The 11,358-nt window shown below is 34.3% G+C and overlaps 2 protein-coding genes across 2 annotated transcripts in view; one reads left to right on the forward strand and one right to left on the reverse strand.

The window, feature by feature from the left end:
* The window catches only part of LOC135848813 (uncharacterized), a 183,522-nt gene extending 180,823 nt beyond the window's left edge, over positions 1-2,699 (forward strand). Inside the window, exon 4 of the mRNA XM_065368842.1 lies at positions 356-2,699. The gene's annotated coding sequence lies outside the window, so the exon portion shown is untranslated. The remainder of the gene's footprint in view (positions 1-355) is intronic.
* LOC135848812 (uncharacterized) lies at positions 2,559-8,474 on the reverse strand. Its single transcript, XM_065368840.1, has 4 exons — positions 4,357-8,474; positions 3,861-4,251; positions 3,623-3,774; positions 2,559-2,747 (listed from the first exon to the last, which is right to left on the reverse strand). The coding sequence occupies exons 2-4, from the start codon at positions 3,998-4,000 to the stop codon at positions 2,713-2,715; spliced, it is 327 nt and encodes a 108-aa protein (XP_065224912.1). The 5' UTR covers positions 4,001-4,251; positions 4,357-8,474; the 3' UTR covers positions 2,559-2,712.
* Between the last annotated feature and the right edge of the window lie 2,884 nt (positions 8,475-11,358).

Genomic DNA, 11,358 nt, shown 5'->3' on the forward strand with positions numbered 1-11,358 from the left:
AATTTTTCAGGCAGTCATTTCTGCATCTTACTTTTTATTTTTATGCTCTAGGGCTAGTACAAATGTAAAAAGATATGGCTAAGTTAGCAAACACACACGAAAGGAATATACAAAACAACGAGGGGATTGCAAAAAAAAATTCAAAATCGTTTGTAAAGTGTGACACATTTGTTTTTAGTCTTTTTCGATTTAACCGTAGCTCTATAGCATTATTGGACACAACTCTTAAGACATAATAATGACAATATAAAACAAAAATATAGGTACTCAGTAATCTGTAATTTTTCGGTGTTCGAAGTCTGCTGTTGTTTTCCGTTTATTTACACTCGATTTCGTATTTTTCATCTTGTTTCAGTTAGCGGGCAGCTCTACAGCATCATTGTTTCCTTGCGGCGGTTCATACGGGCGAACGTTAGCCGCTGCGGCAGGAGGTAGCCCCAGGGATATTAAAAAGGTAATGATGTGATGGCGTTCCTGCCAGGTCGCGTACAAAATGCCATCATTGGTCGAATGAACTCTATAGTATCTTACTCTCAAGACATGATCATCTCTGGCCAAACGCTGTATCGCTATCCCAGCGAAGTTTAATAACGGTAGGGTATTATTGTTTGGTAGCTACCATTTCTGGATCTTCTACGGGTGGCTGTTGATGGGGAATAATTCGCACATTGTTATTGGCCAAGTTGAGAAGGAGATCGGCGGCCTGGTGGACATCCATCTCTATTTCGTCTTGAACCATGTTTGCTGCGTCCATGTTGTGTTCCAAAGCCGGGATATCGTCTTGCTGCATGTGGTTTGGTGGCGGCAAATCTAAGGGCGGCATTTCCCAAAATTATGAATCTGCCTCTTAAATCTTCAAATCTTATCAATTACTTCAGATAAAAAACTAAAAATACTACAAACTAGTCAGGTCTTTTCCTAAATTAATAAACATTATAAATAAATTGGAATTCTTAGAAAACAAAAGACAATATTGAAAAATCGAATGAAATATTCATTTTACCTCGTGTTGAAATTTTCATCATTGGTACCTATTTCTTGAGCCAATTCAAATTCGCTTCATAGAAGTGGGTTTTACCAAGTGGCGTGGTACTTTAGGTATGCATATTTCATCATTCCCTCCGCACATGGTAATCTGATAATCGTCTTCCTTTGACTTCGATCGCTGGTGGCATGAAAGATGAATGTTTCACAACTACATTGTACTAACTTGATAAGCAGGGTTTACAATTAAGGTTGCGCAGGCATGCTATGTATCTTCAACCATTCCTAGCTGGTAAGGTGTACTGAAAATGAGAGATTTCAAACTCTTTTAAATTATGGACTAGATCGCGAAAATCGCAAATGAATTTTTCGTATCTTATAAGCTCAGCTTCAATTACGTTTTTTATGTCACGAAATTCCATTAAAGAAAAAAATTGACGCAGAATTGTGATGAAATGGAATTTGTGTAGAATAGGTAAAATTTCACCTCGTGGTGGAATTTTGGGTCCCATGAACTGTTTTCCATTTCAAATATTTTTGGGTTTTCGTAAAATCAAGAGCTTATTAACACTCTCAAATCAATGAGTATTGCTTTGTGGTCTGAAAAATGCACAGACTCCAGTGTGTACATGGCTTGAATTATAGAAATACTCTTCATTGGTATTTTGATTTTGCTCAACACCAACTGCATCCAAGAATTTGTATTACGGATGAATTCTGAAGTATGCACCGCAATATCTGGAAGGATATCCAAAGAGACAGCAAGATCGATCGCGTTTGCCATTTTCAACGAAAAAAAAACGTACGGCCGACCCAACGTTCATCTTCTGGAAGCTACATCCTACCGGAGACATGGGTTACATCTCCCTCAGAGGCAGGTTCCGCCACCGCCGCCGCCAAGGTGACCACAGTACCGAGAGCTTGAGATCCTGTACAGGTAGTGAAGAGATGGGTTTCCATGATCCTGGTCCAGACCTAGGATCTGAGACTTTAGCACATAACCTTCCATCCCTACCCTGAAACCAGTTATTCTATTAATAACTCCCTAGGCAGTCACGGCATGTCTGCTCATCACATCGTGACACGAAAAAAAAGACGTACTGATGAATTTATCGAAAAACTGGTGAAATCTATCGTATAAAAAAGCAAAAAAATAAAAAAATCACATAAATATTTATCAAAACAAAATATTTGAAGAATTATATCGTGACACAAAAAAAAGATGTACTGATGAATTTATCGAAAAACTGATCTCATCAAATTATGAAAATCTATGGTATAAGAAAGCAAAAAAATCAAAAAAAATCACATACATATTTGTACCTCTCTGACGCGAATGGAGAAGGGTGCCTGGAATTCCTGTTATGAGCAATTGAACTACACAGACAAACTCATGTTGGTATATCATACAGAAAGTTGACCCTTGTACCACTGTAAAACCTACATAAGTATCAACATCGTCATTACAACCTATAGAAAAGTTACCAATAAAGTGTAAACATGTTAATGAACAGATGACGACGACAACAACAACACCTGTATAAAATAATCAATAAATAATTAGGACTCAAGTATACAAAAAAAAATTTCTTTAATTAGAATGAGAACATGAAACAACAACAACAAACAAACAAACAAACAAAACCTATACAATTATGCAAAAAAAATATAAAAAAACATTAAAACATACTTATAAATTTAGTAGCAGGTCTTGAATTCGAGATTGGATTACAGATCGTCTTCATCATCCGACTGGGTCAAATCTGAAAAAAAAAAATGAAATTAATTGTTTGCTAAACTTTGAACTTACAGAGAATGAAGAATTTGAGGGGCAACCCCAAAATCCATTTGAAAAAGAAAATGTCACATTATTCGAAGAAATATGATTTTGGATTATGTAATTAGGTGTTCATTCACATATTTATATGTAATAATTACCTTACTTAAACTAAAAAATCAAATCAATTTTTTTTTTTTTCATAAAAAAATATACATTTCGGGGTCGTTGAATTCGATTTTCCGGGCTGTTTTATCAAGAAAGTTCACCCAGAACCCCCAAAATTATTTTTTAGATAAACATACATAATTATCATCCCGCAAAAAATGTATTTTTTTGATGAAAAAATTTCATCATTGCGTGGATAATGGGTAAAGGAAGTAGCCAATGAAGTTTCAGCTCTTAATCCTTAATTTCAACATAATGAGAATACTGGTATAACGCGTAACAATAAGCAATCAACTCCTTCGATGAATTGCTAGTAAAAATAGAAATAATCACTGAGTGGTCTTATAAATAGGTAGTAAATAAGGGTTTTTTCTTGAATAATTTTAGAATAAATAATTGAATTATAATAATAAAAATACAACTCAAATAATTAACAAAAAAATTAATGTAAATTTTACACGGGTTTGAAGTATCTCAGGAATGCCATGATTCTTTCTCGATTGAAAGAGGTGAGAGCTGAGAGCCTCTATAACACTTGTTTACGATTTTCTTTGTTGGGCTTGGGACCACAAAGGAGTGGTCCTAGGTTCAGATTTAATTGCTTTCTTCTTTCATAGTGCAAGATTTTCATCGCTTGAAAGTCAATATCGGATTATTTTTAATAAATCTTATATAATGTGTTTATAAATTTACTTTTTTGATGCTGGATAACAGTATTGCTGGTATCCACGACAAAATCGCATACACCACATCTGTAGCACCTCCTTCTGTGAATTCTTTTTACATGGGCCAGCTTCCCAGTAGCGCTGATGTACCATCTTTCGCATATTCTGCATTGATTTGGTCTGCAAAATTATAACAATTGAACCACAATTTATGACTAGTATAAAAGTATTAATTATTAATATTTAAAAATATGTTGTATGATTACCTTCGGCATTTTGGAATATTATTTGGGTTTATCGATCGCGAACAGTCATGAGACGTACGGTGTTTATTATAAGCATGAACGTCTTTGCAAAGGTATTCACGTATCTGTCGTGGTATAGGATCGCATGGCACCGGACACATTTCGATATGTTTCTTCCTTGCATCATTGTGGTTGGATGATGGATTAACCTGTATTTTTTTCACTTCTCAAAATCCACATACCAATGTTACGCACATATTCCCGAACATTTTCTTCAAACTACCTCCCGCAGAACAAATACCACCTGAACTAGTTCCACCAATGTGAAGGTAAAGTTCATCCAGCAAAATGTGTTTATGGTGTTATTTACGTTTTCCACCAGGCGGACATGAGTTCGGCCGAATAAGCTGAGCTGAAGATCACATTACATTACATACCTTTCGAGAAATTGAATGCTTAATTAAACGTTCGGTATGGAAGATGAGTTGATACAAGCAAAAACGATTCTGAAACCAACCTGGTATCAATTGTCAATAATTTAGTGTTTTTTCAGTGACTCTGTAATTGAATGCACGTTTCTTGACGTTTTTGAATTTTTCCTGGAATTTCTCCCCTCCACAAAGTTTTTGGCACCGGAGGAAATGATATATTAATCGAAATGGGAAAATTGAGAATTTCGTTGAATCTAAAAAAAAATATATTATACTAATTATATTCAATTCATTTAAAAATATTAAATTTAGCTTTTTTCATTAAAATAACCAAATTACCTAAATAAAATTAAAATGAATGATGTTTCAAATGACAAATTTATTATTTCGCAACGCGCATTCAATTCATTCAGTGGAGAAAAAATTCAACGTGGATGAAAATCTACGTGTCGAGAAATAATTTGCTTTCAGAGAAAACCTTCTAGTCCCTTATTATTCATTTGTGTGGTATTTGTACTCCTGGAAATGTTCTACTACATTTATGCGTTGATTGCATTGAATTGTGAAAGTAGCTCGTTGAATCGAATCAAAGTTAGAATTTTTTTGACAAAAGGTCAATCGCCAATAATTCCTGACGACTCATTTATAAGCATATTTTATTTTACTTAATTGTGATCAGTTTACAGATGTAGGTATCGACAATAGGTGCGCATCTGGCGACGACATACAGGGTGGCCCACAAATGCTTCCATTCTTAAACAAATCGTTCTGTTCAAGATGGCTTTCGAATGTAAGTTCGTCGAGTGTTTCCATTAGTGAAGCTTTTCTTGCGTTGTTTCAGTTGGAGATTCCAATAGATGCGCAAATGAGACTTTAATCTCTTTATACCACTCGATCTGTGTGATTTTAATCATCTATTATCAGCTGGATTTTGAGCGCCAGGAACGTGTCGTATTTTCAAGTTCGGTGTTCAGTGAAATCGTTCAGCTGAATATTCAAGTTATGCTTATGTAGTGCATTCATAATCGTCTCTTCACTTAAGCAAAATGCATTTTTAAACGAGTGTAAATGCGCGTTCTGAAGCGAAATTTCTGTCCAATGCTCAGCTCGTGCGAGTTGCAACGGAATCCACTAAAACTATAACACGATACAACTGCTTTTGACTAATTTTAGTTAGTTTGTTTCGAATACATTTAATTCCTCCCGAATACTCTGCGTGATCTGGTAAGCTGTGTTCTGCTGTGTCCACAAGTTGCTCGTAGCAGTGCTTAGAGCCTCTGCATCTCTCGAAACCGAAGAAGGATATCCGAATTACTATATGTTTTCGTGAATGCTTTTTGAACAGACTGTGTCCCCTGAATTCTGATTTGGTTTTCAACCTCAAGTATATCTCAGATGTTTTACCTGTAATGTGTTAAGTGTGTACATTGTTCTGCATACCGGACATGGTGCCTCTTGGTTGTTTACTTGTAATGTGTATGCTCGTAGAAAGCATACTCCGTGTCCTACGTGCCCCCACTTAGTTTTACATGGTGTTATCAGTCTGCTTACCACTGCATACTTCGTCTGGAGGAACTGCTAAGTTTTCTAGACATATGGAACATACCACGCAAGGAAGTTTCTCCAGATTTTCAATTTCATTCTTTTTTTCGAAGTATTCAATTTGGGCTTGTTCCAAATTTGGGCTAGCAGAAAGTACGTTTATACTTTCCTCGGACATTAGCAACATTCTTATTTCTTCCTCATCGTAATTGTCGTAGAATGCCATAACTACAGAACCAACACTGTAACAGGAAAATTCTAATTTAGTACAGAAATGAAAATTATCCTTATAATTTTCTGTTCTGTAAAAATGAAAAGCAATACTATACAACATAACACCATGAGAATAATCTAATTCATTTTACTACTCGATTAACGAATTGTATCTATTTTACCTTTGCTTTAAAATTTGAAGATCACACAGGAAGCAATGATATGCGCACACAAATAATGTTTTAACCGGAAACAACGGAAACTACTGAAACTCAAGAGGGTCGTAACTTAATGCACTACGTTTAGTTACACCTGCTATTGGCGAATCAAGAATTGGTTTTTTAATAATCAACGAATCTTATTCTCTATTCCAGTCTATGCCCAAGACACTGACCGGAGGAGAATTTGAAGAAAATAGTTCAAATTGTGTCTCTTCAAGAATGGTAACGAGTTTGACGTCCACTCTCGAAGATTCATTGATATTGAAAGAAATTTTGCCTGTAATTTATAAAAAATATCCGAAGCTGTTTTTCATATCTTCTATCGACGTGACAAAATTATCGACATAAAATTGTCTCGTACCCTAGAAAGCCAATCAGCATTCGCGGGATCGTTGGTAGCCGAAAGTAAGAGCTTTATGACTAAATTAAGCAACGTAGGAGACGAAATAACACCAAATGGAACCCTAGCAAATCGAAGAAAAATTAAATTATCTATCCTAGGGGGTAAATTAATATCCCTGACCCACAAAAATCGTACTGAATCCCTGTAGACCATTTGTAAAAATGCCTTTTCAATGTCAGCAGTGATGCCTATTTCATGGAGTCGAATCGCGGTACACTTATAAAAAATACCAAGGGTCTTTTTTCCAAGATTTTAAAAAAATGGAATTTCTATACCTAATTAAACTTACTGAACTGATTTGTCATGAACAGATTGAGATAGATGAGTGATCAATACACTCCGTCATTAAATGCATTGTGGATGTTTGGGGTGTCGCGTGTCGATATAAACTCTACCTATTCGCTGATTTTTGGTCACTTGGACATAATTTGACAGTTTGAAAATTTCAAGCGTATCGTATCATTGATAAATGATTTTTTTTTTTTTTTTTTTTTTTTTTTTTGGGGTGTTTATAATTACAAGATTATTACACCATTGATAAATGATGATTGTACCAACATCAATGTAGATGTAAGTATGATTTCTTCCTTTTTGTAGCTTTACAATGTTAATGTATTTTTTGAATCTATTACAGTAGACTCCCAATTATCCGACTTAATCGGGGCTGAAGGGATGTCGGATAACGAAAATGTCGGATAATCCGAAATGAATCCCTAATTGCAGTAATTACGTAACTATGTGAATGCAATTTTTAAAAATGTGTTTATTTCTTTAAAAAAAAATATTAAAAGAGTAAACAAAGTGACAAACAAAACAAATTCAGTGGTAAATTATATGAAATAATCTGTAACCAAAGCTTGTTTTTTTTTACCCTGTATTCTTTTTTCAGCTGCATAATTTCGCCACTTTCTAAAAGTTATCAACTCATTTGATGTAACTTCTGCTTGTGTTTCAATAAAACGAAGTGATGTTTCTAAAGCCATAAAAGCATCATCAAAAGATATCTTGGGATCACTTCTTGTTTCATTTAGCATCATCATTCCAATTTTCAATGTCTTTTTCAGACACTTGTTGGCATCCTGGAATTCTACGAAAATATTGGTTCAAGTTCACATCTTTTTGAATCTGATCATTCTCCAAAAATTCAGCTCTCAGAATTTTGGACCATCCTTTTCGTAGTGTAGATGACAAAACTGCTTCCCAAGCTTCTGCAGACCAATATACGACATCTTTCATGGTTATTTTTTTTAGGCAGGATAGGGTATTGTCATCGTCATTACAATTTAATAAAATGTCCTGAAGGAGATTTTTCCTATAGAGACGTTTGAATGTTGAAATTATGCCTTGATCCATTGGCTGGATTAAGCTTGTTGTATTAGCTGGTAAAAATTTTACTAAAATCCCTTTGGATTTGAGCATTTTGATGGATGGATGAGAAGCAGCATTATCAATTAATAAAAGGGCTTTTGGAGGCAGACCATTTTCAATTAAGAAGGATGTTACTTTTGGCACAAACTCTTCAAAAAACCAAGTTTTAAAAATTTGAATATCCATCCAAGCACTTTTTTGGTTACGATAAACAACTGGTAATGAATTCATGTTAATATTTTTTAAAACACGAGGTCTTGCACTTTTTCCAATCATGAGCAAAGGTAATCTAAACGTGCCAGATGCATTTGCACAAGTCATGATTGTTACTCTTTCTTTCCTCTTTTTTGCACCTGGAGCTGACACATCACTTTTCATTGCTAATGTGGTTTCTGGCAACATTTTATAATTTAAACCAGTTTCTTCAGCATTGAATACCTGGTCTAACGAATATCCTTTCTTTAAAATTATGCTTTGCAGCTCATCACAGTAAGGATCCACTGCATCTTCAATTTTTCGCCGCAAATACGAATGTTACGTACACCATATGTTTTTTTCCACCTACTTAACCAACCTTCAGATGCCTTAAAATCTTTCTCTTCTGGGAATTGTTGTGACAAAATCATCGCTTTTTCTTTCAAAATTGGCCCAGAAAGTGGTATGCCAGCATTACGTTTAACACAAAACCATACATATAATGCCTCACTTGTTTTATTAAATGGAGTAGTTTTCATTGATTTTTTTGTGCTTGATCCTTCCCCATGATATGCATGACTTCTTCGAATTTTATCTTTATGTTTCATCCAATCACTGATTGTATTTACTGAAACACCACATTTCAAGGCAACATTTTTTCGGATTTCACCTTTTTCGACCAGATTAATCGCCAATACTTTTTGCTCTACCGACACCACAACAAGTTTCCGTTTCGAACTCATTTTTAAAACTTTGAAATATGTCTAACTTGTAAAATAGAAATCAAATACGTACACACGACAAGAGAACTTCATCAGATACTGAGACATATGAAATTGAGATAGGTAGGTACTAGGTAGTGTTCTAAAAAATATAATCGCCTATGTCAGCACAATTCGTTCTCATCCTTACGTTGAATCTGAATAAATGAAAGTCGATAATGTAAGCAAGCAGGTAGTAGGTAAGGTACATGGTTTATTGCTTGTTGAAACGGCGTGAAATTTATTTTGGAATACTTTGATGAAAATTATTAATTATATCAAGAATAAATGCGATTTGTTTTTACTTCGAAGTGACAATTGATAACGTTACGAAATTGTTTTTGATTTTGAGTTAAAATGAATGTGGCCAGAAGGGTTTATGATGAAAGAACGAAAAATACCTCTCAAAATGCAAAAATTGCAAAAACTGCACAAACGCTCTCTTTATTGAAAATGCTTCAACTAAAATATGTAAACAAACGCAAATTTGTTTACTTTCATGGCGACTTTTCGATGACTTAAATCCATACAAATAGTGTTCGTATTTTCCATTTTTCACGCTCAAAAATGATCAAATACTGTTCAATTTTTGGACATGTTGTTTAGAAAGGTTATATCTCGGCGAGTACAGGCTCGGTTTTTTGAAATATTGTCTCATAAATGAATAATGCTCGCATGAAAATGACCCTAAATTACGTATGTTTAAATCCAATTTATTTTTATTCTAAAGCAAATTTTAAAAAAACAGCTCTGTACACGCCGAGATTAACCTTTCTAAACAACATATCCAAAAATGAGGCAGATCCATTCGTCCGTTTTTGTGTAATTTGGAAAACAGAATTCGTCATATTTTACCTACTTATTTACCTACTAAACTACACCCTTGAAAATAATAACGAACATATTGTATAAAAAAATGATTTTTTTTCTTTTAATGACTTTTCAAGTCGAAGAATTTCATCCTGTCGGAATTTTACTGTTGCGCTCTGATCTTGGATCGATTTCAACTGGTTTAGCTTCGATCTTACCATAGCCATTTCAGAGTAAAACTGTAGTAAAAGTAAAAACCAAAAGTTCTGATTTTTTAATGATTTCTTTTCAGTTTTCTGCATTCAAATGTTTTAGCACTTTTTGGTTACCTTTTCGAGCTTTTTTGTTTACCAACAACTAAAGTTACTTTTTTTTTTTGTGATTGGCCAAGTGTTTGTGTATACTTACCTAATTTTTCAATTTGAAATCGAGTATACCCAAATTCAATAGCAAAAGTGAACGCACCCCTCTGTATCGATCGATCAACTAATTCAAAGTTTTAAAAATCCTTTTGAGCGAAATAAAAACTCGGTTCTGAATAAAAAAACAAGCTAGGTCACAGGTGACCTGGCAACGGGTTCCCCGTAAACTGGTAGGCATTTTTCACAAATTTATTAGGTATTTCGATGTTGAAATAATTTTGAAAATGAAACGAAGTCAACGAAGTGATCGGTATATAGAATCGTTGATAGCGAAGAAATTTTGAAAATGAAACGAAGTGATCGGTATAGAATCGTTGTAATGATTAATGAAGAAAGCGCATTTAGTTAGTCGACGCTGAAAAAGTCAAGAGTAACATATTATTGACCAAGGAAAACGAACAAAATATCGTTGCTTTTGATTTGTAGCGAATGGGTTAATTTAGCTGGTGCTGAAAAAGCTACGAGTAACGTACCGATCATCGGAAAAGAATAAAAGTTTATTAATATCCAATAGTTTGAAGATTTGTTCCAATCAGCAATTATTGTGCTGAAATAAATGAAATACCTACATAAAGTCACATTTCTGCTCCGAGTTAGTTACTCTAAGTAGCAAAAAGAACAAAGCTATCATATTTATCTAAACACAGACTGCTAGAACTACAAATCAAAAGCAACCATCTAATTAATATACCTATAAGATTCACATTAAACAAACCAGATTTGAAAAAAATGAAGGTGAAATGTATGGATCAAATCTTCAAGTTAATGGATATCAATAAACATTTATTCGTTTCCGGTAGTCAGTAAGTCAGTATGTTACTCGTAGCTTTTTACCAGCTAAATTAACCCATTCGCTAAATTCGATCTCTTTCTTGTCAACGATTCTGCTGAAATAAACGAGATACATAAAGTCAAATTTCTGCTCGAGTTACTCGTAGCAAAGAGGACAGAGCTTTAATAAGTACCTTAACTTTAACACAGACTGCTAGAACTACAAATCAAAAACAACCATATTATTTTGTTCGTTTTCCTTACTGCTTAGTCAATACATTACTCGTAGCTTCTTCAACGTCGGCTAAATGCGATTGTTTCGTTATCAACGATTCTACCGATCATGACACCGATCACTTCGTTTCTGTTGAATTACACTTGC

The sequence above is a fragment of the Planococcus citri genome, chromosome 5 (assembly GCF_950023065.1).
Source record: "Planococcus citri chromosome 5, ihPlaCitr1.1, whole genome shotgun sequence".
NCBI classification, from domain to species: domain Eukaryota; kingdom Metazoa; phylum Arthropoda; class Insecta; order Hemiptera; family Pseudococcidae; genus Planococcus; species Planococcus citri.

Coding starts and splice junctions, on each gene's coding strand:
- LOC135848812 (XM_065368840.1), bottom strand. CDS start 4,000: ATGTGTCCGGTGCCATGCGATCCTATACCACGACAGATACGTGAATAC. Junction 3,775..3,860: donor AATATTCCAAAATGCCGAAG/GTAATCATACAA, acceptor ATAATTTTGCAG/ACCAAATCAATGCAGAATAT. Junction 2,748..3,622: donor TGTTATCCAGCATCAAAAAA/GTAAATTTATAA, acceptor TTTTTTTTTCAG/ATTTGACCCAGTCGGATGAT.